Raw genomic sequence first — 25,567 nt, 5'->3', positions numbered from 1 at the left:
CCCAGCCATCACCACTGCTCTCCCCACGATAACCGGACTCCTGCAAATCATCTCCCATGGGCGGATGGGAAACTGTAATTCCTCCCAAGGACACTGGACTGCTCCTCAAAGCTGGAGTGGTAACTCGGCGTTTCCACTTCTCGGTGGTGTAGGGAGACGCTGATGTGTCGGTCTGTGCCTACGTCCTTAGCATCCCTCACAAGCCGGACGCAGCTAACGCTGTACAAAAGATTTTATTTTTGTACAAAAAGCATCCTCCTTCATCTATTTTACAAAACAAAAGGACACAGATCTGTGTTAGAAAAGAGCTTTCCCAGAAGAAATGGGAAATAACCATGTATAAATATTCTCTAAAAGTTCTTAAAGCTTTAATTCCCGGGTGGTTTTTTCCTTCAACGCACTGGGGGAGTAAGTCCGAGAGTCCCTGCACCTCTGGCTGTGTGTGTTGGGTTTTTTTCCTTCCTTTATTGCTTTTCAGGTAGAACTACGGAGGAGTCTGTTATCCTGGGCAGCACTTAGCTAAAGGAGCTTTTGTTACCAGCACACTGAGGCCTCTTAACTAAGTCACACATCTTTCTCTGTAGCAGTGGCTAAAAACCTTCTCTCTACACACATAGCAGGGCAGCCAGGGAAATGCAGGCACTTAGTCATGTGCTGAGCAGATAAATTACAGTGTCTACTTCCTAAGTGTATAAGCCTCTAGGAAAATTGCACATTATGTGGGGTTTCGTCTTAATTTAAGTTAACCCTCAATGTCCTTTGTCCCAGGCGGAACGTACCCTGGGTACTAACAACGGTCAGCCCGTCCATCCAGGCTCTGGAATTTGTGAATGGCGACTCTCTCATAGTCTCTCTTGTGCTCTAGAAATAGGATGGCTTGACCGCTGGGCTGTTGTTGTTACTGGGGTAGCGTTGGTGCATCAGGGGGACGTCGCATTCTAAGCCATTCAGCACCGCCACATTCTCTGGCAGCTTTTGACTGTGGGTTGCTAAGTCTCTGTTTTCCAGACATGTTTTCACCCCTTCCAGCTCCAGGGGGCTGGAGTCCACCCCGGCATCGGCATGTGCCTTAGCCCGTCGGTGCCGGAGATAGTACGTGACTGCTGTCACAGCAATCACCAGCAGCAGCACAGCAGCCAGTGCTGGCACGATCATGAGCGTCAGGTTGCTGTCTTTGCTCTGGGTGACAGGTAGGTGCTGCTGGTGAGTCCCCTGCACAGCAGTGTGGGCCTCGATGCAGAACTCCCCTTCTGAGGGCTTCTCCCCCAGCGGCCCGGTGCAGAGGCGGTAGGTGGAGTTCGGTCTCAGCGCACGTACCGTGTATTCGGAGAGCGACGTCGGCAGGCTGAGCGTGACTGGCCGCTTGTCGGGCCCAGACAGATTGCGGTAGGTCAGGCGGATGCCCTTCAGCTGATCTTTGGCCTGTTGATAGTTTTTTAAGTCCACCGTCAGTGAGGTGCTGCTGACCTGCTTAACGCTGATTTGCTTGCTCTGCGTGGGCGCCTGGGTGATAGGGGGCAGGGTTGTTCTCTGGATCTCGGCCTCGCAGTACAAGCCCGAGAAGCCGTTGGGGCACTGGCACTCCAGGTGGTTGTGCGCATCTAGCTGGCAGGTGCCCCCGTTTAAGCATGTCCGGGGAGGGCAGATCTGCATCTCGGGGCTAGTCGGCCCCTGCGCAGCCGTGTGTGGCATGCGAGTAGAGCTGTCCTGCCGGGGCGCGGGCTCATGAGTGGGAGCAGCAAGGCTGGGCTCCAGCGCAGAGTGCCCGCTGCTGGTGAGGAGCACGGCCGGCTGCAGGGAGGTGGTTCTCAGGGTGGGGGTGGGGGTTGGGGTGGCAGGACAGCCGAAGTCTGCGTATTCCAGGTGCTGGAGGAGCTTAGCAGCATTCTTGGGAGGGAAATGGCACCTTGTCTCCTCGGACCTCCTGAGCATGACATGGCTGGTGTGTAGCCAGCGCCCAAACCAGCTCAGCTGGCAGAGGCAGTTGAATGGATTCTCGGCTGCGGTGATGGCCCGGAGCCTGGGGAAGATGCTGAAGAAGTCCTGGGGGATGGTGTTGAGGTTGAGGTTGCTGATGTCCAGCTCTTGGAGGTTGGGCAGCTCCCCGAAATCCTCCGCCTGCAGCTGAGCGATTTGGGTGTTCCCAGCCAGGCTGAGCCTGGTGAGGCCCCGGAGCCGCCGGAGCACCTCCGGGACTCTGCCCAGCAAGTTGTCCGAGACGTCCAGCTCGTGGAGGTTGTTCAAGTTCTGAAAAAGCTCCTCATCCAAGCTGCTCAGCCCCAGCCCTGCGATCTTGAGAGACTCTATGTTCACCGTGTGAAAGGCCCCAGCTTCAATGATGGCAATGCCGTTGTGGCTTATGTCCAGCAGCAGGAGCTTGGGAAGGTTCAGTGGAGGAACCGAACGCAGCTGATTGTTCTGGAGCTTCAGCTCCAGCAGGTTCTCCAGCGTGTCCAAGGCAGCCGGGTGGATGCGCTGGATTCGGTTCCGGTCCAGGTAGAGGCGCTCCAGCAGGCGCAGCCCGTGGAAGGTTTCGTTGGTGATCTCGCGCAGCTGGTTGGATGACAGATCCAAGTTGACAAGGTTGGTGAGGGGCTGGAAGACATTCCTCTGGAGGCTGGAAATCTTGTTCTGGGAGAGGTCCAGCTGCTGCAGCGCTGGGAGGCCCCGGAAGCTGTCGTCGTGGAGCGAGGTGATGCCGTTCTCAAAGGCGTACAGGTAGGCCGTGTCCGGTGGCAGGCCACTTGGGACAACGTGGCTTCTCCGGGCCGCACAGAACACAACTTGTGGCTGGGTGCATTGGCAGCCTGAGGGACAGCCCTGAACCCGGGCTGTGGGGGACAGAAGCAGCAGTGTCCACAGGATCAGGTGGTCCATGCTGGACTCTCTGTAGAGGGGAAAACCAGAGAAATATTACCTGCCAGATGACATTGGGGGTTGGGAATCAAGTGTCTGACCCAATTGCATTTCTTCTGATATGTCTGTAAGGTTACAGCCAGTCTCCATACCCCAAGGGGTTAATTGGGCAGGGCCTAGGGTGGGCAAGGTGGGGCAGAGAGCTGCAGATAGTGTGTCATGCGATAGCAAACCCCTGAGAAATCTTGGGAGGGGGCGAGTCATATCGCTGAACTGGGGAAGGTGATGGGCTTAGAGAGTAAAGCCACAGAACTTAGATCTGGATTTCAAACTCCCTCCCCCCCCATTCATGGACCCAAACACCCTCAAACGTCGGGGTCCTTGTGGCATCATTCTGGTGCCCCATGGGCAGCAGCTTGAGCCCTGCTGGGGGAGCAGATTCTGCTGGGGAACCCAGCCTGAAGGAGGAAATGCTCCTGCAGCAACCTCTCCTGCCACAGCCAGCATGACACGCTGGATTTCCACCCCACAGGTCAGTTACTGCAAAGGGCTCATGCAGAAAGGCTTTGGCTGGATTTCCCGTTTCTGATAAGTGACCTGTCTTGGACTGACGCTGGTGAAGCCAGGATGAGCTGGGCAGCCTCCAGGGCCGCTGGCTCTGCAGTGTTAAGGGGGCGATGCTGGGCTCCCCTTCCTCCCTGCACCCCCCTTTCCTTTAGCCCAGCGAGGATGATTCTGATGAAGCCCGACTTGGAGAAGGATGGGGGTATACAGGTGTGAGGAAGAGGGGCAGCTAGAGAGCCATTCCCTATAGGGACCCAGGCTCTCTTCTTACAGCAACTTCCTCCGGTTTCCATGCCTCGAGCTGCTGCGTTTACTGGCTGTCAGACGAGGCCGGATTCCTGCGATTCCAGCTGGTTTACCAGTTCCTCGCCTCTGCGCTCAGGGCAGAGAGAGCCAGCCCGCTGTCAGCAGGGGATCACGCACTGCTGCAGCTACATCTAGACTGGGCTGTCAGTACTGCCGAGACTTCTGCCAGGCGGAGGGTGCCCAGACACTTAGACCATCCCCCTCCTTTTTCTTGCGGGCTCAGTGGTCCATGGCCGGGAAACTGCCATGCCAGGGGTCCCTGTGGCAAGCCCACTGCAGGTGAAGCGTCGCGCAGCCTTGCAGGATCAAAGGGTCCCCATGGTGCGCAGGCCCGGCACAGCAGGGAGCGTGGGAGCCATTCAGTGCCATCTGCGGCTCCTGGCTGAGCAGGGGCTTTGCATGTCTGACCACAGGCCCCATACCAGGACCCCTGCCGTGCTGCATCGCTTTTCCTGAGCTATTGCTCATCCCTTCCTGGTTCCTGGATTCCCTTAGCGACCCCACTCTCTGGACTATTCTTGCCTGCTTGCTCTGGTCGCCAGCACTCGCCATCTAATGTCCCTTCCCTCCCCGGCTTGCAGAGATCCAGCATTGCGCTCTCAAGGCTAGGCCACGGGTGACATGCTCCCAGCACACAGTGTTTGAAACCAGCCGCCTGGCGCAGTGCTGGCTGGCTGGGGACAGATCCTCGCTCCGCCCCTTGGAGACCTCGGCAGGACGAGGCAGCTCCCCTGGCAGCCTGCAGTGCGGAGCTGTGGAGGGTCTGGCCAGCCTGTGCTGGAGTGTGCCTGCCATGTGCTAGCATGCGCGACCAGCCCCCCATCCATCCCTGGGGCTTCTGAGACTGTGTCCTTTGAACCCTGCACAGCTGAGAGGGCTGACAGGCCCCCTTCCGTCCTCCTGCCCAGCTGCCCTGCCTCGGCATCCCCCAATGTGCAATGTCCGTGCATCCCAAGGGGCTTCCCAGGCGGTCCGTGGGGGCGGCGCAGTGGGAGCTGGGTCGCTGGCTCAGTACAGTGGGGTAGATTTCTTGGCTGTCCATACTCAGGCCTGGGGAGTTGATTTGCAAAGCGCCAGTGAAGACAAGGCAGGACAGTCTCTCCTGCCCATGTGTCTCTCACCACAGCCCCCGTGCAAGATCAGCGGGGGAGAGTCCTGCCTGATGCCATGCGCACACGGTACCGTTCTCCTCACCAGCAGCCAACACGAGCCTCACCCATGGAGCGGGCGCTCGGCCCGTGCAGTCTGACCCGCTGGCTGCCTTAGTGTCCCTGCCTGAAACAACCTAGGGTATATTTCCATTCCACAGTGCAGTGACATTGTCCGGGGCGGGGAAGGATCACTGCTCCTCATCCTTTTCCTCCCGTATTCTCTGGGCCCGTCACCTGAATAGTCACAGTTCCTGGCCCTGCTCCCTTCCAATCCCTGGCACCAGCCTCTCCTCAGCTCCCTCTTGCTGCTAACGGCACACCCCTGGTTTTGGCAGCTTCCTAGCACTGTCATCCATCCCCCCATGGCTCAGACAGGACCTGGCTCCTGGTGGTACTTGGCTGGACCATCTCAGTGTTACTCAAAGCTTGGGCTCCCTTGCAGGGCGGCTGTGGGAGAGGGAACATTTCATCCCAGTGACTCACATCCTCCAGCGCTCTCTTCTCTGGCTGCCTGGGGCTCTGTGCAGCAGGCCGAGCTCCAGGCACTGGGGACCACAGTGAGGGCCCTGCTCTAGGCTGTAGAGCAACTAGAGCTCTGGGCTTCACCTCCCAGCCTGGCACATGTCAAATCCTCCCGATGGGCAATGCCCACAAGTGCCAGCCATTGCTGGCCCCTTGGCACACCAGCTCTGGTCGCTGCTGGAACATGCCAGTGGGGGAGAGAAGCTCTAGAGCACTTGCCCCTGGCTTCATGGCCTCCTGCTTTCCCCTTTGCTGCTATCGCCTGGAGTCTGCTGCCTTCACCCTGCAAACAGATCCCCTTAGAATAGCCAACAAAGGCGCTGCCCATCCCTTGGATGCTATGCTGGGCACAGCCTGGCACTAGCATGGACAAGCACTGGAAGGGCCAAGGGCCACCACCTCCGCAGCAGTCTGAAATTCAATGTGTGGGTCATGCCATCTTGACTCTGACAGATACACCCAGCCCAGTCCCCAGGGGAAGGGGGAAGCCCCCAAGATCCCTGCCTACATGCATGAGTTGTGGGGAGGAAATTCCAGCCCTTTGCATATCAGCAGGAGTCACCACAGACCATCTAGTCCCCTGGATCCTCTGAGATGGGACTGGGGGGCCAGGAGCTGCCCCTCATCCCACCCCTGGCTGCTGGAGGGCAACTCACCCAAAGAGCAGCCCTGTCTCTGATCAACGGGCAGTGCCCTTCCCGCTTCAGCCAAGAGATCACCCCAGAGGACAGCAGCTGACAGGATCACCCGAGCACTACCGCTGGGCATGGCAGCCACCTCCCATGAGCAGGGCACAGTCTGTACTCAGGAAGGGAGCTGCTTCCCCTGCCTCATTGCTCCTGAAAGCTCTTTAATCACCTGCTGGCTGTCCCTGAGCGCCCCAGCGGCTGCTTTCTGAACGCTCGCCTTTTCTTCCCCACTCTCTGACGCCAGAGCGGAGCTGGTCACACAACTGCCCATGCAGGAGCCCAAGCGCTTGGGACGGCCTGGAGAGCCCAGCTGACCCATTTCCCTCTCCTCCCAGCCCATGTGCAGCCAGAGCTCCATTGCTCTGGTCAGTGCTCCCGGATCTGCCCCAAACTGGGGGAAGCTGCTGTCAGATGTCCAGCAGAGATGTGGGGAGCACCACAGCCCTTGACATAGCCTCTGTCCTAGCGACTGGGCTGGCTGCTGTGGAGCCGGGGGCAGCAGAAGCACTGTTAGAGATGTTACAGGGGAAGTGGTGGTTGCAGGATCCAACCCCTCAACACACTGGGGCATTTCTGAGAATTTTTTTACTGTTCCCAGAATTATTTCTGGGCCCACAGAATGGCATCACATTAGGGGATGCCCAGAGCTCTTCCTGCCGGAAACACTCCACCAGGTGCCATCGCTGTGTGTGTGCAATGCACCCACATTTAGCCACAGAGGAGCCAAGCATTCTTTACGCTCTGTGCCAGTACCTTCAAGCTTGGCTCTCTCCAGCCAAAGCTCTGCATTGCAGTCAGGAGGGCACTCGCCACAACAGCTGCGCCATGCCCACGCTCAAACTAGTGCCTACTTGTCCCCTAGGCGAATGTATTGTTTCTAAAGAGACTACCCCAGCTAGGGTCAGGCATCATGCAGACAGCCACTGTCCAGTGCCCCACCCACACAGCTCTGCCAGTGACTCTGGAGCCAGGGGCCATGCGATGATGGCCTGAACTAAGTCTGTTCCCCCTCCGGACTGTGATGAGAAACCACTGTACTCTCGCCTTGTGACCCGACTATGGTGAAGTGGCAGTCGGCTGACAGCACCGAACTCCTCCATGCCTCGCCATCCCGCTCAGCCCCTGGCTGCAATTCCTCTGCCTGGGTGCCCTGGATGTTGTTATAGGGAGAGAACACAGCGAGGCACTCTCCAGCAAGCAATGCACTGGCACCCCCACTAACCGCTGTGAGGGCCAGGGGGCTTTGGCTGATCTCACCCTGTTCATTCACCCCCTTCCTCTACTTCCCCCACTGGGGTGCAAAATAACTGTCAAAAGCCTCTTGCAGTGCATTGCCCAGAGAGTCCTGCCCACGGCTCCCCAAGAGCCCTGTGGCCGTCCCCTCCCAAGTGCCCCAGCGCTCCCTCTTGCTCCATGCTCATGCTGGGCAGGGGCCAGCAAGACCTCATGACTTGACCTCACCACTCACCCCCCACACCTCTTGGCGCCGTTTTCAGCCCAGCACTTAGAACAACTGTTGGAGGCACCGTTCACTGCTGGATTCCTTCCACCCAGAGTCCTGGCAAGGCAGCTCTGAAATCCAGCCATGCCTTAAGTCATTGCTCTGGGTGGGAGCATCCAGAGGCAGTTGGGAATGCAGGGAACATCCCTGGGCCTTGTTTAAGATGGAGCACGGAGTCTCTGCTGGCTTTAACCGTACAAATCCTGGAAGGAGCTCTTCTTGCCCCGCTGGAGAATGGGCTGAGCCCTGCCCATTACCCTGGGCACCAGCTCTGTAAGGAGCTGCATGTTACAGTAGCTGACCTATGCTGCTCTCCCACTACTGCCTGCCAGCATCTCAGCTGGGTTGCATTGGAGCTCCCTTTCCGTATCCTGCCTCCCACCCCCAACATGGCTTCCCAGCACCTGGCTCAGCTGTCTGCAGGCTGGAGGGGCAGGAAGTGGGCACCTGAAGCTCAGACTGTCTCTGTGGTAACAGCAGCAGATTGCCAAGCTGGAGTGGGGGGAAAGCAGCTCATTGGCGCATCTCTTGTGTTTGCCCAGTGGGTGGCACTAGACTGAGGAGCAAGGAACATTGCAGAGACTTGGGGCAAGCTAAACGCTAACTAGAGACGGAGGCTCGCGCCAGAGTGTTTAGAGAGGCTGATGACGTGGCTGAGAATGCTGCGAGGTCTCTGCCATTACCTGCTATTTACACTCCAGTAGCACCCACACTACTAGGCAGCTGACACCTCCCCAGTCCCTCTGCCCCATGGAGCTCAGGTTATTTCTCTCAGCTCCTGTCAGCTGGGGGTTAGGACCCTGGCCCGTGGCTCCAAGGTGAATGCCACAGGAAGGCTGGAGGCATTTGCCAAGCTGTCATCACTCAGTTATTATTACAATCAGATTTATTTGCAAGAACACAAGCAGCCTCTGCAGGAACTGAGCTTCCACACCCTCTGGGGACCCTTCCCGGCTGGCCTGCAAATTCAGATTCTTCTCAGAGGGGTTTGAGCTGGGGGGGAGGGGGAGTCTTTGTAACTGGTTGCTGTGATTGGTCTGCCTGGTATCCTACCCTTGGTAAGGGCAGCCATGGTCCCCTCTTGCCCTGTGTGTCTGTGTGTGTGACACTGCACCCCACCCCTTGAGCACACCTTCCCATTCCCTGCCCCTCAGGCAGATGTTCCATTCTACCTACAGCCTGCAGGGAGGAAGTGGAAACTGGTGGAGGAATGGTGACAGGCTCCAAGCACATGGTTGGGTTTTGCAGGGGACACTTCGGAGCAATCAGACCCCATGCCAGCTGGTCCCTGCGGGGAGCCCATGGGAGGGAAGGAACACCGAGATGCCCGGTTAGCCATCCTCACCCAGGGCATGGCCTGGAGGGAGCCAGCAGCCTGGAGGGAGGGTACAGGCCCCCAGGGAGCCAGCATGCACCAAAGCACAAAGGGCCACTGGGATCACAGGGGCTGCTTGGTTCTCAGCCTGTCTGTCAGTCCGTCCTTTTAATAAGAGGAGTAATTACCAATTGGGGGGAGGGGGAGATCTTTGTAAATATCAGCAGAGCTGGCATGGGCCAGCCAGGTTCCAGCCAGGTAATAAATTGTGGAATGTGCAGCTGGGCTGGGGGAGGGGGGCTGTGGTTTGCAGCCCCGCCAGCCCAAAGAGCCTAGGAGGGGCTAGCAGAGGGCTACAGGGCGCCAGGGCCAGAGCTGCTTATGGCAAGGCCAGACCATGGAGAGGAAGAGGCAGGTTGCAGGGAAAGCACTGCTGCTAGCCAGACACACTGGCCCCACTGCCCAGAGAGGGGGCGATCACGCTCCCCCTGCATCACAGAGATAAGGAAAGGAGGCAACTAGCAGGAAAAGCTCCAGGGAGGCTGGGAAGCCTGAGCTGTTCCTTTAGCCAGGCCACATGGGATAGCATCAGGCACTCCCTGGCCCGTGTCTGCCCTCCTGCTGCCCTGTGATCTTTTACCTGCTGAGGCCTCCCGTGGCCTGGAGGCTGTGGGTAATGGGAGCCAGCTGTGGCCAAAGGAGGCACTGCCAGGCCAAGTTAGCAGTGGAGGGTCCTGTTGCATTATCAGCAGCAGGAGAGAGGAGTGGGTCTGCCTTGGTGTCCCCTCCTTCCTGGGAAATCAGCAGGTCAGCGCTTGGCCTTCCCCCAACAGCCTGTTACAGAGCAGTGTGGGGCCTGCCTGACACAGGCCTGACCCCAACCCCCCCGCCCTAGACCAGCCCTGCCTCCCCCCAGCCACACTCCCCACTAGCCAAAGTGCAGGGTTCCTCTGACCCAAGGCTGTGCTCACAGCCTCTCCTTACTCCAGGCACCTGCTCCAGGCCTGACCCAGCAACACACAAGTGGCCACTGTCAGCTGCAGCAGAGTACGCTCAGCCTGCAGCCTCACCAGGGTCATTGTGTCTCAGATCCTGGGGGAGTCCGTGGCCTTGGCACAGAGACAAACCACTGGCAGAGCACGAGTGGCGCTGCTGGGGGGGGGGGGGGGGGAGGGTTACTGAGAGCTGATAAAGATGGTCCCCGCTGCCTCATTCAAACAGTCGCCTTTCTGCTGGCATGCACTAGGGATTTGCTTTGTACAGGGTTCTGGGCAGGAGCAGGCCCTTAGTGCCCAGAGGCAGGATTGCTGTACAGGGCAGACAGGCATTGGCAGGATGAAAGCAAGGGGCCTCAGGGTGGAAGGTGCTGTGGAGTGGCTGCTGCAGAAAGGGACAGGGTGGGGGGCTGTAAGGGGTGGGAAAGGCTGTCTGAACTGCCCACCCCCCAATCTCCATGTCCTTTTCCCCAGCTGTACTCTGCACTTCCCACAGGTGCAGCTCCTGGCAGGCAGTGCTCTCCCATCCTGGGGCCACCAGCTGAGGGCTGTGTGGCCCATGGCATGGCTGTGACTGGCCCCATTCACAGCTGCAGGCTTTGGGCTCTGGGCAGGCAGCCTGCTGTGCAGGGCAAAGGCTCCCTCCTGCTTGCCTGGCACTGGGCTGGAATTTTAAACCCCTCAGTTGTGGCCACAGGTGGCATCTGTTCCCAAGATGTGGGGATTTGAAGCAAAGAGGAATCCAGCACTTCCCTCCTGCTTTCAGCTAAAGCTGGCCTGGGTGGAACACTGAGCCCCAGCACCTAGATCCCCACTGTGAGGTAGGGAGCACCCCCAAAGAATGGCTCCTATTAAAGGAAATCTTATACCCTCAGCACCAGGCAAGGGCTGTGGCTGCAGGGACAGGACCATCCTGCTCTGCTGCCATCTGACACTTGCTCACACAGCACAGCTGGGCCGTAGAGCTGCCTGCAGCTAGGCTGGGCACTGCACCATGAGGTGCAACCTGTCACCCAGGCAGCAGCAAGGGGGATGAGCTTGCACTGAGACGCCTGGCCAGGGAGCATCATGCTCAGAGGGGGGCACTGCTGCCGCCCCCCCCCCCCCCCCCCCAGTGAACTGACCAGTAGGTCAGCGTTTAACCCAGGATAATGAGTGACGAGGCACATATCAACCCCAGGGCAAAGCTGTGTCACACAGCGCAACCCGCCTCTGAGCTGCCAGCAGAGCATTGACCCAGGGCACTGCCTGTGGCTCTCGCTGGGACACTGCTTGCTTTGGTCCTGGCCTGTGGGGATGGCCTAGCAGCAGGGATCAGGAACCCTGCCAGTGCCTGTGCCTTCTTGGGGCCTCCATTCCCCCGCTGTAAAACAGGGATAATGCTCCTTTGCTGCCCAGCGCAGTAATGCTTGTCAAGTGCTTGGAGATCCCCGGGCAGCTGGCACTAGAGAAGGGCAGAGCGCTGGGTGGCTGAGCTAGCCAAGCCAAGCGAAGCTCAGACCACAAACCTGCAGTGCAGCTGGGGTCAAGCACGTAGAACAGGGGCTGTACCTGCAGCAGGGAGGCCAGGGTGGACAAGGCTTGCGGACTTTCCTACCTAGCAGCTGTGGGTGCTAGTCCAGACCAAGGAGCCCTTGGGACTCATCAGGGCCCCTTGACACAGCCAGGATCTGTGGGGAGATCTCCCCCAGCATGTACTCCCTGGTCCTGCTGCCAGGAGAGGGGGCAGCTCATCATGGCTATGGCTCTCTGCAGGGAAGCTGGGCTGTGCCCAGCCCTGGGAAGTGGGATGGGGATGAGAGTGGCAGGGGGTAGCCCTGGCTCTGAGGGGCACTGGCTCAGCCCACTGGTGTTCCCAGCAACACTCTTGCCCGGTGAAGGCTGCAGGCAGTCAAGTGCTCTTGGGAAGCACATGGGGCCTGGCAGGGCACCAGAGCAGGCGTGCTGCCAGCACTGGGGTGGGAGTCAGTTTTGAAATGCCAGGGTCAGGTTTCGCTGATGTGTCTGGCACTGCAGCCAAGCTGCTGACTAAACTGCTGTCCCTTTAATTGTGTGGGCATTTCTTCCCCACACTGCCAGGTCAGGACCAGGCTGCCGGGTGGCTTTGCCCCACCCATGCTTAATTGTGGACTGAAGCTCCCTGCCATGAGCCTGCCCGCACCCTAAGGGCCAGGCAGGGACAGCTTCCTAAATGCACTTCCATGTGATGAGTCCCTGCCCCACCCTGCCCTTCAAATGCAACCTGGCAAAGGCTGAGCCAGTGGCTGGCATCAGGGCCCCTCCCTCCTTTACGTGGTGACCTGAATGGGGTCACCTGTTGCCCCTCAGCTGTCTCCCCTCCAGCCCAGCTCTAGCAGTGAACAGCTGACTGAGTGCATGGTGCTGGCCGTGGGCCGCTGCTAGAGGTGAGCCCCTGGGCTAGTGAGGCAACAGGGCCCAGCCTGCGTTCCCCCCCCCACCCTCCACAGGGGCATGGCTGAGAGAACTAGACAGCCGGAGGTCCTGGGCACAGCTCCAGTGGGCACAGTGGCACTCCATCACACAGTGCTCACTAAGTGGAGATGCCAGACCATGAGGGGTTAACCATATCCCAGAGAAAGCTTGCTGGCTTAGCACTGCTCAGACAGGCTTACACCTAATAAACTGGGGAGACAGGAAGAGGGGGGCCCAGTGAGGAGCCGAACGGGATGGAGACAAAGCCCTGCTTCTCTGGGAGGCATTAAGCTGCTAATGCTGGCAGCACGCTTGCTTTGCCATGGGCCCAAGCAAACACAGCCGGAGCACTAAATCCAGCCCAACCTCCCATCCTGTGGGCCTGCAGCATAGAGACTTGCTGGATTGTTCATCTTTTCCAGCTGCGTGTGGAGCTAGGCCCAGGCGGCCCAGTTCCCTGCCAGCCTGCCTGGGGTTGTTTACTTGGTGACGGGACTGACCAGGAGGGCTGTACCGAATTCACTCGCCTTGGAGACAGAGCCCAGCCGCCCCCACATGAGCGACCTGCCTGCTGTGCTCCAAGCCTGTGGGCAGTGGAGGAGTAAACACCCCAGGCAGTTGAGTGGGGTGGGACTGGCCTGCAGATCCCCTCCCTGCAGCTCCTGCGTGCCCCGGCCAGTGCTAAGGGATGCTAGAGAGAAGCCTTGCCCCATGGTGTAGGCACAAGGAGGCACTGGGGGATGGTAAAAGGCAGAAAACACAAGGACTGAAGTGTGAACCTGGGGAAGTCCCTGCTGCAGGCTGTAATTCAAGGATACATATGCAAGTGGGATAGGCAGTGATGTGAGCTTGGATAAACCCCCAGGCCTCCCATCCTCATGCCTCCAGCTATAAATTGACTGCCACTGGGGTCAGGAAGGAGTTGCTGCCTTGGTGCTCTGTGGCACTCAGATTTTCTCCTTAGGTAGCCCAGGGAAGGGCACACCCTTCCAGCCAGCCCCATGCAGGTCTCCCCATCCCCCCAGAGCAGCAGACTGTTCCTACAGCTGCCCTCTTGAGCACTCTGCCAGTTGGGGGCAGCTTTAATCTTCCCTGAGGGCTTCTACTGAATGGAGACTGCCTTGACTCTGTCCATGGGGCTGCATTCTCTGGGCCTGCTCCTCTTCCTGGCCCAGTGACTGTGCTGGCCATCTGCATGCCCCCAGGCCTGAAGCTCTCAGGCACCTTCAGCCCCCACCAGCCTTCCTGGCATGGGGGGGCCTTTGCCTGGTCTTACAGATTGGGGTAAAGCAGGGCTGAATCTGGACCCAAGATTCACCTGTCTCCCTCCAGTCCTATTGCCCAGGCAGCCTGGCACCATGCCTACACATGTGGAACAGAGCAACCCCCCACTGCCTGGAATTGGTCCCCCATTTGCTGCTTTCCCCAGGGGAGCATTGCTGTACCCTCCCCCTGGGCACAGAGCAGCCTTCCAGTGCCTTGGGCTCAGCCTGACCTGGGGTGGCAAAAGGCTCCGTGGGGTCCCCACACTAGGGTGCTGGGTGCCCAGCTCAGAGCAGCTAGAGAGAGGTTTAGATTTCCCTTAAAGCAGCCAGCACAAGTCTGGCCCCAGCTCATCACCACACTGTCTGCGTGCCTCCCTGGTGGGCATTCAGCACCACAGCTGCCCTTGCCATGTGCCTGTTCTCCTCACCTCTCCCCAGGGCTGCTGGGGCAGGGGCTGGCGTGGAATTCTGGTGACCCAGCGCATGCACATCACTCCATCTGTTAGCGAAGGCAGGCTGGGGGGGCCTGGCGCTAAGGGCAGAGGATGGGGAGGTCTGTGAGGGCTTGGGAAAGCCACTGCACAGCCTGGTCTGGCTCACTGGCTGACCAGTCTGGCTGCATTAGCCAGCATAGCACGCCTGTCTGAAGCGGGGGATGGGCTGGCTAGCATGAAGCCACTCCTGGATTGCCCAGAGGACTGTGGCCCCATGGCACTGGGTGCCCTCAGAGCCTGGCTGAGAAGCTGAGGGAGCTGTGTGGACTCTGATGTGCTGTTACCTGCCCACGTTGGCCCATAAGCTGCCAGCACCACTGGGACTGTGGGGGCAAATGGAGCAGGGCTGTGCCAGGCCCAAGGTCCTCTGGGCAGTACCAAGGGGACAGACTGGGGGGGTGGGTCACTGTGGGAGCCACACATGCAGCCTTGGGGGGAGCCTGAGGGAAGAGCTGGAGCAAAGCAGGCTGTACAGGTCCCCCCCACCCATGACTGCCCCACCGCAGCACCTGGGTTGGGTTTGGCTGATGCAGGCTGGGAGGGGACAGAGCTCAGTTGTGGGGGGGGGGCTCTCAGGGAGTACTTTGAGGGCAGGGACAGGGAGGCAAATCCAGAGCCCCAGCATGCACCTTCCCTGCTGCTTGGCCCCAGGGGTGCTGCCCCCCTGAATGGTATGGCCAGTTCTGTCCCTTCATCCTGCTGCCCACAATCGCTGCAGCATCCTGCCTGCCTAGCAGGTGCTGGGTTTACACCTCATGTTGTCAGGGACCCTAAATGGTACAGCCAGGCTGGGCCTCCCTGTGCTGGGCCCTGTACCAACACCAGGGCCCAAAGAACTGTGTGTAATAGCCACTCACACACAGCGACTCCCTCACCCCTCTGTGCCAGCCCTCTGCCCCTGGCTTTAATTAGCTCCCCACCCTCCTGTTTGAATCTAGCTGTGAATGGAGTGTTGAGCAGGGGGCAGCATCAGACAGCCTGGCAGGACAGACTGGTCAGCTCTGCCCTTCCCATGCCACCTCCCTTTGTGCTCAGAGGAGCAGCAGCTCACTGCCCCTCTGAACATCTCAGCTTGGCTCCACCCCTTCCCTTGCCCTCTGTTCCTGTGTGGCCTGCCCCCCACTCCCACCCCCCTGCACAGGGTTTCTAGCAGTGGGAACAGCCTCCTAAAGGGTGTGTGCCCTCCCCACCCAGCACCCCAGCCCAAAATATGCCAACTAAGGGCCAACACCCAGAGGCCAAGCCCCACGTTCTATGGGTTGATGCAGGGGACAGAGCTTGTGCCCCCCAGAGCTCCCACATGACGGGGGGCTTGCCTCTGAGCAGCACCAGCTTCCCTGCCAGTGTGCTGGAAGCCATCAGCCTGGGTGGCAGTGGCACCTGTGGTGTTTGTTCAGTGGCACCAAGGGCTTGCTGTCCTGGTGAGGAGGGAGCCTGATGAGGCAGAACCCCCCTGGAATCCCCACCCCAAGCTAAATGGAGTCTCTCCCACTCCATGCTCAGCCCAGGGAGGCAGCAGCTGGCTCCAGCGTGCCAACCTGGATTTCCAACACGCCTAGGGCAGGGATCTGCTGTGCCTAAACATCAAAGCACAGCTGGACCGAGTTCCACCCCTCTCCCCCTGCCCCAGGACAAAGGCAGTCAGATGCCACATGCGGCCCTTGACCCCATCCCCATCGTGCACAGCCCCTTGGCCACAGAAGCCCTGGCAGGCAGCCTGTAATTAGTGCACATAGCTGCAACCCATAATTGGGAAGGGCACTTAGTGGGCAGCCAGCCTTCCTGTGGCCAGAGAGGGAGACACACTCCCAGGGCTGCTGGGCCTGGGAGAGCCACGTCAGCCAGTGGAGTTTGACAGACTGGAGCATGCAGGGTCCTAGATGGCACCAAGGACTTATCCCTCCTATGCCCCGTCCCCTCCTCCACCATCATCTATCCTGGGGAGCCCCAAGGTCTGCATCCTGCCCAGGGTTCCAGCCCCTTGTGGTTTTAACCAACTTTTAGGCACCTGGGGTGTCAGGGGGTTGGTTCAGGCCCATCTCCAGTTTAAATCCTTGGGATCGGATTCTCCTGCCTCCTACACCACTATAACTCCATTGGCTTCACTGGGGTGACTCCTGATTTACACTGGGTGAGCAGAACACCTGCTGCCTCCCACTGGACAGTGCATGAACTGCAAGATAGAGTAACAAATGCAGGGCTGGAAGGGCCCTTGAGGGGTCGTCTACTCCATCCCCCACACACTTAGGCTTGGTCTAAACTAGCACTTTTGTCAGCAACATTTTGTCATTCAGGGGTGTGGAAAAAACCCACCCTGCTGCCTGACATAAGTTTCACTGAAAAAAGCACCAGTGTGTACAGCGCTGTGTCACTGCTGCCACTCGTGGGGGAGCGGGGGGTAATTATGCCAGCGGGAGAGCTCTCTCCCGCCAGCATAGTGGTGCTACATAGGAGACCTTAAAGCAGCGCAGTTGCAAGGTCCATAGTGTAGACATAGCCTTAGACCAACCCCAAGAGGTGTTGGTCCAACCTGCTTTTAAAATCCTCCAGTGATGAGGATTCCACAGCCTCCCCTGGAAGCCTGTTCCACAGCTCAATATCTAACCTAATCTCCCTTGCTGCAGACTAAGTCAATTCTGACTTGTCCTCCCCTCAGTCAACATGGAGAACAACCTTTTACTGTTCAGGTCCGTCCCCCCCCAGCCTTCTCTTTAAGACTAACCATGCCCAGTTCTTTCAGCCTTGCCTCAGCTCATTTTCCAAACCTCTGATCATAGTTACTTTTCTCTGGATACAGACTTTAAAGGCCAGAAGGGACGACCCTATGATCCTGTCCTCCTGCACATCACAGGCCACAGACCCATACCCAGCCCCTCCTTTAACAGACCCCTAACCTCTGGCTGAGTTACTGAAGTCCTCAGATCATGATTTAAAGACTTCAAGTTACAGAGAATCCACCATTAACTCTACAGTAGAGCCTCAGAGTTATGAGCTGACAGGTCAGCCACACCCCTCATTTGGATCCAGAAATACACAATCAGGCAGCAGAGACAAAACAAGCAAATACAGCACAGTCCTGTGTTAAACGTAAACTACTAAAAACAAAGGGAAAGTTTAAAAAGATTTGACAAGGTAAGAAAACTGTTCCTGTGCTAGTTTCATTTAAATTAAGGTGGTTGAAAGCAGCTTTTCTCTTCTGCACAATAAAGTTTCAAAGCTGTATTAAGTCAATGTTCAGTTGTAAACTTTTGAAAGGGCAACCAGAATGTAACTCTGAACAAAACAACCTCCATTCCGGAGGAGTTAGTAACTGAGGTTCTACTGTAGTTCAAACCAGCAAGTGACCCATACCCCATGCTGTAGAGCAGAGGTGGGCAAACTTTTTGGCCCGAGGGCCACATCTGGGTATAGAAATTGTATGGCGGGCCATGAATGCTCACAAGGTTGGGGTGTGGGCTCTGGGGTGGGGCCAGAAATGAGTTCAGGGTGCAGGAGGGGGCTCTGGGCTGGGGCAGGGGGAAGTGAGGGCTCCAGCAGGAGGTGTGGGCTCAGGGGTGGGGTTGGGGATGAGGGATTTGGGGTGTAGGAGTGCTCCAGGCTGGGACCGAGTGATTTGGAGGGCAGGAGGGGGGGCTCTGAGCTGGGGCAGGGGATTGGGGGCTCTGGGGTGGGGGGTTTGGGGTGTAGGAGGGTGCTCCAGGCTGGGACTGAGGGGTTCAGAGGGCAGGAGGAGGATCAGGGCTCAAGCAGGGGGTTGGGGCACAGGGGGTGGCTCAGGGGTGCAGGCTCCAGGCAGCGCTTACCTCAAGTGGCTTCTGGAAGCAGTGTCATGTCCCCCCTCAGGCTCCTATGCAGAGGTGCAGCCAGGCAGCTCTGTCCCATCCACAGGTGCCGCCCCCGCAGCTCCCATTAGCTGTGGTTCCTGGCCAATAAGAGCTATGGGGGCATCACTTGGGGCAGGGGCAGCATGCAGAGCGCAGCCCCCTGGCTACCCCTGTGCATAGGAGCTGAAGAAGGGACATGCTGCTGCTTCTGGGAGCTGGGTGGAGCAGCCCCAAACCCTGCTCCCCAGCAGGAGCTTGAGGGCAGGATTAAAATGGCCTACGGGCCGTAGTTTGCCCACCCCTGCTGTAGAGGAAGGTGAAACCCCGCTCCCCACAGGGACTCTGCCAATCTGACCTGGGGGGAAATTCCTCCCCAACCCCAAATATAGCAATCAGTTAAACCCTGAGCACATGGGCAAGACCCACAGCCAGACACTTGAGCAAGAATTCTCCATAGTAACTCAGAGCCCACCCCAGCTAGTGTCCCATCTGCAGCTGTTGGAGATATATGGCCCAGCTGTAACTATTAGCCAGTGGCATCGTAGGCAACCTCACCAGGTCTTCCCCTCCATAAATTTATCAATCTCGAAACAAGCTAAGTTTTTTGTCCCCACTGCTCCCCTCAGAAGGCTGTTCCAGAACTTCATTCCTCTGATGGAGGAACTTGGTCCAATTTAAAACCTAAACTTAATGATGGCCAGTTTATATTTGTTCTTGTGCCAACACTGTCTCTTAAATAACTCCTCTCCCTCCCTGGTATTTATCCCTCTGGTACGATTGTTCTATAAATGCATCTCCCCTCAATCTGTTTGGTGAGGCTAAACAAGCCAAGCTCCTTAAGTCTCCTCTCATAAGGCAGGTTCTCCATTCCTCTGATCATCCTAGTAGCTCTTGTCTGCCCCATTCCAGTTTTAATTCATCTTTCTTAAACATGGGAGATCAAAACTGCATGCAGTATTCCAGATGAGTAATGGTACCAACACTTCCCCGTCTACTGGAAATACCTTGCCTGATGCACTCCAGGACCATGTTAGCCTTTTTCACAGCTGCATCACATTGGCAGCTCAGTTATCTTGTGATCAACCAACACACCCAGGTCTTTCTCTTCCTGTAACTGCCAGCTGATTCATCCCCAGTTTATAGCAAAAGTCCTTGTTGTTAGTCCCTAAATGCATGACTTTGCACTATTCAATTTCATCCCATTTCTATTACTCCAGTTTTCCAGGTCACCCAAATCTCCTTATGATATTCCAGCCCTCCTCTGTATTTCCTTTGTCTAGAAAATTGGTCATCTTCTCAAAGAAAGATCAGGTTGGTCTGGCACCATCTATCCTGTGTGACACCATGTTGTTTTCTATCCCCATTACTATTTACCTCATTGTCTTTAATTACTCTTTCAAAATGTGTTCTTAGACCTTGTATACAATTGAGGTCAAACTAACAGGCCTGGAGTTTCCCTGATCACTTTTCTTAATTCAGATGCTCTAATTGCAATTCTCCAGTCTTCGGGTATGACCCCTGAGTTTAAAATCCTTCCTATTGGCTTGCACATTCACATGCCAGTTCCAGCCTCTCCCCAATTTGTTCTCCTCTTCAAAGAGATTATGAGGCCAGTGATCAGTTGCTCTCCATGCCCACCAGGGCAGGGTGCAGAGAGCTGGGCAGGGCTTGGATTATGAGCCCAGCTGTTGGAGCCAAGGAAAGAGGGCAGCAGGAAGCCAGAGGCCTTGAAGCAGGGAGCTGGCTCTGGTGCAGTGAACAAGAGCAAACCTAATGTCAGCACATCTCCAAATCAGAGGTCTCCCTCAGTCCTTCCTGGGACACCCTGCTCCTGGGTTAGACACCTAATGAAAGCTGCCACCTGTCTCACCTAGAACACCCCCATGCTCAGCCAACCAAGCCTTCCAGCCACACTATGCCCCTCACCACAGGGTCTGGGCACCACAGTATCTAAGCTGAATCTTATTTCAGAAGCAGGTTGTTGTTGCTGCAGGTTGGAGGAAGTCAATGGTGGATTGGCTGGGAGGTGGAGCAATCCAGCTGCTCACTGCCAACGCAATGGCAGCTCAGGGGCCTCTGGAGCGAGCGTGCTGGGTATGCGCCTGTCCCTCATGAGGGATCTCTGCAGCACAGCCCTGCAACTCAATGGGACCTGGCTGAGAGCGTAGGCTGGACTGGAAAACAACCTGACTCTCAGGCTTGGGTTGGCTCTTCACCTCCTGGGGGGTCACCTGCTCCTGCCAGCCACTGCCACCTCACTGTGCAGCACATGCCATGGAGGGAGCATGTTGGGAAGTGAGCAGCATACACAGCCAGCAGGGGGCAACAGCTGGCATAGCAGGGCAGCACTGGGTCAGGTCAGAAAATAACTCAACTCTCTTGGCAGGCTTGAGCCTGGTTCAAGTCTAGATGGGGTTTAAAAATTAGCCCTGAGCAGCCACCTTTGTGCTGGAGGAGAGGGGTGCAGGCAGCAGTGGGCTGTGCCCAAAAGGGGTACTTCTTTCCCTGGGGTCCAGGTCCCCTTTTGTGACCAAACACAGCAGGTGCTCAGCAAGCCTGAACTGGTCTCACATCTCAACCATTTGCATGTGCCAGGCTGTGAGCTTGGTACAGTCTCTCCTGGTAGGAAAGCTGTGCTGGGCACCCTCCTGTTGCTGGGCATGCATTTGCCAGCTGCCTGTTGCTGGCTACGTTTCTTGGCCCCTTGGGCTCCCCACCCCCAAGCCTCACCACCAGATCCCCCTCAGGCCCCTGGCCCAGCCTGGCCATGTCAGGTTGCAGGCGCTGCTCCGCCTGTCGCTCCACATCTGAGGCCTTCTCTGTGGGCTGAGCAATTCCCCCTGACAAGCCCACTTCAGTGTGTGCCCTGGGAGCAGGCAGGGGGTCAGGCTTAGCCACTTAATCCCCCTCCCCTTCATCCCAACCACCTCCTCCCCCACATCCCCCTTCCCACTTAATTAAGTCTCTGAGGCAGCCCCAAAGGAATGTGCGGGCTGTTTATTGCATTCCCTCCAGCCAGCAGCAGCAGGCCAGGGGGCCTGGGCCTGTGTGGATCCCCCAATCCTCCCGCCTGGCTGTAGAGAAGGGGATTTTCCATCCTGTCTCAGCAGCACACTGCCCATCCTTTTACTAGCCCCCCTGCCGTCGCTGCCCTGCTGAAGGGCTAACCCAGGTGCTGGGAGTGACAGAAACCAGCAGGGCTGCTTTCTTGAAAGCAACATAAGCCCATGAATGCAAGGGAGGCCTGGCTCCGACACCCAAACCCACCCACGCCCTCAGCACCGTCTGACACGCGCACGCCCGGCCAGAGAGCTCCTCGCCAAGCAGCCACTAATGAGAATTCCAATCCCATGACTCCAGCTGCTTAGCTGGGCCTGAGCCTGGCAGGTTTGCTCCAGGCTGCGCTGGAGGGGAGGGAAGGAAGGGTGCTCAGCAGGTGAGCCAGAAGGAAGAAACCCCAGCCCAGCCAGTGAGTGGCCTGAGCTGGGAGTTACGTCAGGCCCCAGTGTGAGCCAACAGAGCGACAGAGGGTTGTGCAGACTATAAATATAGTAATTAACCAGGTGTCATCCTCAGCACAGGAAACGCCCCACCACTACCTTGGGCAATGACTGCCCCCTCGGGAGAGAGGCCATGGAGATCCACAATGGGGTCGCCTCCAGGTCAAGGCCCAGGCCCATTGGCCAGGCAATGGAGGGGCACTTCCTGTGCCACATGGCACCAGCTGTGGGTGAGGCAGATGGGTCTGTGCTACCCTGGCTGCCTGCAGAGGGCTCCTAGCATGCAGAGCTCCATGCAGGAGCATGGCTGGGGGCCTGTGGTGCTGGGGAACTGCTTTGTTCCTAATGCTTTCTTCTTGCTCCCACCCAGACCAGCCTGCCCAGGGGCTGCCCCAAGCGTCTTCTCCCCCCCCACCCCCATGGAAGTGTTGCCAGCCCCAGCATACATCCCAGCGCCACCCAGACCAAACACACAACAGCTATGTGAAGTTCAGCCCAGCTGTAAACAGAAGGAGCCGCTTCCCTGCTGGGCACAGCCTTGTGCCACCTGAGGCTGGCATGACCCAGCCATCCCCCATTCTAGAAGCCTGCACTTAACTAAGCATCTAGGCTGAAGGCCAGTAAAATCCACAGGGCCATGACTGAAATGCTGGCTGGCCCCAGCCCCCAGGCTCTGGGAGCCAGTCAATGGCCCTTCCCTGAGGGGTTAGGGCTACTCAAGCTCAGGGCTTTGGGGAGAGGGTTGTTTCAGGTGATCCTCTGCCAGTGGTTGTGCCCCAGATGGGATGAGAGAGGACCAGTTTGCAGTCAGCTCCTCTCCCCAGCGTGTCCCAGGGACAGGCCTACCCCTGTGCTGCTCACAGCTCTGCTGACAGCCGTGGACTCCCCATGGCTGTGGAAAACAGGGCCCCTGGCATGGTGCCACTGGCAGGAAGGGCCTGTGTGGCTGGTAGGCCATCTCTGCTAGAGCCAGGCAGCGCAGTCTGAGCTTTGGTTTCTTTACAGATGTGTCTAGCCCTTAAAACTCGAGAGCACAGCTTCCCCCTGTGCCCTGCATGGGCCCAGCCCAGTGCCACCTGCAGTAGGCTGGGGCAGGGCCCTTTGAGGCAATAACCTGCTGTGGGGTCACACACAGCACTGCATCATGATACACAATCCTAATGCCAAGGCTGCTGAGAATACTGGCTCATTTGAGCATCCCCTCCCCCCAGCTGTTCCCAGGACAGCCCCGCCACTCACTGCAAAGACCCCCTCCCAGGCATGTGTTCCTGACCCTGCACTCTCCCCCCATGCTTCCCAGCACCAGCTCTGTGCTCCCCTCCAGCAGAGGCAAGGGGCCTTGCTGATAGGCGGCTCCCTGGGCTAGAGGTAGGCCAGCAGCAAGGGAGGTGTACTCCGCCAGCTCTGTGCTGCTGGAGAGAGTCCAGCCAGGCTGCTTATTAACAGAACCCCTTTCCTGTGTCTGACACTCTATTTATAGAACCTCCTGTGTCCCACTAACAAAAGAGAGAAGAAAATAAACACCGCCAGGCAGGGAGGGCTGCCCCTGCCCCACAACACCCAGCATCACAGCACTGCACCCATCACTGCTACAGACTGCTCTGGAAACCACCCCCTAGCCCCCACCCCCATACAGCCACCTCCTCTGGCTCAGAGAGGTGACAGGCCCTGCTGGCTTTTCTTTTGGCTGAGATACTGTGCAGTGTACGTCTTGGTCAGCAGCACTACGCCCTTGGCCACCCTCGCTGCCCACCTCCTCTTCACTCAGACTCAAATCTGCCTGCACCCTGGTGGGTTAAAGTGCCTGTGTGCTGTTAGGAGGGGCCTGGCTCAGCTTGGCCTGGCTAAGCCAAAGTTGCCAGCGGGGCTTGGGAAATATTGCATTAGATAGAGGCTGTGCCATTCCTCACACCAACAAGCCACAGGCCTCTGCCCAAAAAGACTTGTGGAATCTACTGGCTCCCTAGCCCAGAGGCCACTAGGCCAGAGCGCCAAGCCTGCCTACAGATGCTTCAACCTCATGTCACCTCCCACCCTGAGGTCTGCCAAGGTGGCTAGGTAGTGCACAGGGGGTCTCTGCCAAGGGCCAGCCCAGATTGTGGGGCTGGTTCCTCTGTCCCCCTAGCCAGGGCGCTCCGGGGAGCGCACAGACCCAGGGCAGGGCCACGGCGCTCAGGGACTGCCCCTCACGCGACGCTGCAGAGTTTCACTGGGCTGATTGACTCCCCACTTCTTCCTTGCATCTAGTTAATAATTGGGCTGGCCGCGGCTCGCCCTCCAGGGAGGCTGGCTCCCGCCGCGCGAGGGACCCGCCCCGGCTGTTCGCCAGCAGATCTTATCGGGGCTCGCAGTCTATTAAGCTTTACAAGTCCCTGTAAAGCCGATCGCGAGATGCGGTCGCTGCTCGCCCAGCTCCCTCTTGCCATTAACGGGTACTATTCTGCTCCGGGTCCAGGTGGGGAACGCGAGGAGGGGCTGGCCCGTGTGACTGTCCCCTGGGTATGGCAATCCCACCCCCGCCCCTTCACGGCCTTCGTGCCTCTATTCGGGGGGTCCCCGCTTCCTCCCGGCCGCAGGCTGCGCCCTTCCCGCGGGTCCCCCGACAGCCCGTGCTCGGGGAGCTGGCTGAGGTTCATCCCCCTAGGAAGGGCCAGGCAGGGAAGGAATGGAGAGGGGCTGCGGGACCTCCACCCGGCCCCACCGCTCCACATGATGCCCTCGGGACAGGCAGTCTAGTCTGTAAGCTGTGCTCACTACCTGCCTGGATCGGCAGCACCGTGGGGCAGCGGGGCCAGGCTCCCTTAGCCAGGGCAACTCAGCAGCTAGCCACGGCGAGCTCCGGGGCTTATTGGTTAACTGGGAGGTGGGCCCCTAGCCCCAGCAATGCCGGTCCCCCCGGCAGCGCACGGCCCGTGGCAAGGGCCCTGGCCCCCCACGAGCGGACCAGCTGCTGCGGCCGGCGCCCCGGCTCCCCGCCCCAGGTACCCACGGAGACAAAGGCCGGCTGGACTCACCGGGCGCGGAGCGGAGCCGAGCCGCTGGGGGCGAGCTCCGGGCGACGCAGCCTCCAGGTTGACCGGCCGCAGCCAGCGAGTGGGCCCGGCCCAGGGCTGCGGGCACCGGCTGCAGCGCCTCGCACCCCGGCCTTTGCACCGCGACTCCAAGTTGTAGCCCCAGCCACAGCGCGCCGCCGGAGCCTTTAAGGGAAAGTGGGCGGGGCCGGAGGACGGGGCCCCCGGGCAGCGCCTTTGGATTGGTGGCAGCGCCCCCATGGAGAGCGAGGGGCGGGGCAAGGGATGGGGGGCTGGAGCAGTGTGTGAATGGGACACTGCGAGCCATTGAACCAACTGTGACCCTGTGTGTGATGGAAACCGCCTCCAGCCGGGGGGCAGCACCCCTAGTTCCAGCACCTCTGCGTGACCCTCCCGTCCGCGCCAGCCCCAGGGCTCAGCCCCATTCTCATCCACACACACACACATCCCGGTATCAGCCCCGATCTCACCCCCCACACACACACATCCCGGTATCAGCACCATTCCCCCCCCCCCGATCCCGGTGTCAGTCAGCCCCAATCTCCCACTACCCCAGATCCCAGTGTCAGCCCCGATCTCCCTCCAAGATCCTGTGTCAGCCCCAACCCCCCCCCCCCAGATCCTGGTGTTAGCCCCGATCTCCCCCCAAGATCCTGTGTCAGCCCCGATCCCTGCCCTCCCCCAGATCCTGATGTTAGCCCCGATCTCCCCACCCAGACCCGGGTGTCAGACCTGATTCCCTCCCCCCCGATCCCGGTGTCAGTTTCAATCTCCCCCCCAGATCCGGTGTCAGCCCCAATCTCCCCCCCAGATTCGGTGTCAGCTCCGATCTCCCCCCCCCCAGATTTGGTGTCAGCCCCGATCCCCCCCCTACCCCAGATCCCAGTGTCAGCCCCGATCTCCCTCCAAGATCCTGTCTGGTTCTGGAGTGCCCCCGGGGCAGCCAGCCCAGCAGCACCCCTTTATTATGAGTACAGATGGCAGTATCTGAGCGTATGAGCGGGCCGTGGGGGAAGGAAGCCAGGAGGAGCAGTGACTGACTGTGCATGAGGATGCTGGGCGGTAGCTGGGCGCTTGGGCAGCGCCAGCCAATACGTGGCAGCCTGTGGTAGCCAGCCCT

General features: G+C 58.6%; 2 protein-coding genes across 2 annotated transcripts in view; one reads left to right on the top strand and one right to left on the bottom strand.

Annotated features, from left to right (window-relative positions):
• Nucleotides 1–25,567, top strand: part of LOC112117196 (mitochondrial import inner membrane translocase subunit TIM16) — a 176,483-nt gene that overhangs the window by 110,448 nt on the left and 40,468 nt on the right. The gene's annotated exons all lie outside the window — the stretch shown is intronic.
• Nucleotides 808–24,574, bottom strand: VASN (vasorin). Its single transcript, XM_024215106.3, has 2 exons — nt 24,430–24,574; nt 808–2,887 (listed from the first exon to the last, which is right to left on the bottom strand). The coding sequence occupies exon 2, from the start codon at nt 2,875–2,877 to the stop codon at nt 862–864; it is 2,016 nt and encodes a 671-aa protein (XP_024070874.2). The 5' UTR covers nt 2,878–2,887; nt 24,430–24,574; the 3' UTR covers nt 808–861.

Source organism: Terrapene carolina, unplaced genomic scaffold (assembly GCF_002925995.2).
Source record: "Terrapene carolina triunguis isolate 2854851 unplaced genomic scaffold, T_m_triunguis-2.0 Scaffold695, whole genome shotgun sequence".
Classification (NCBI taxonomy): Eukaryota; Metazoa; Chordata; order Testudines; family Emydidae; genus Terrapene; species Terrapene triunguis.
This window is presented reverse-complemented; position numbering and strand designations above follow the sequence as displayed.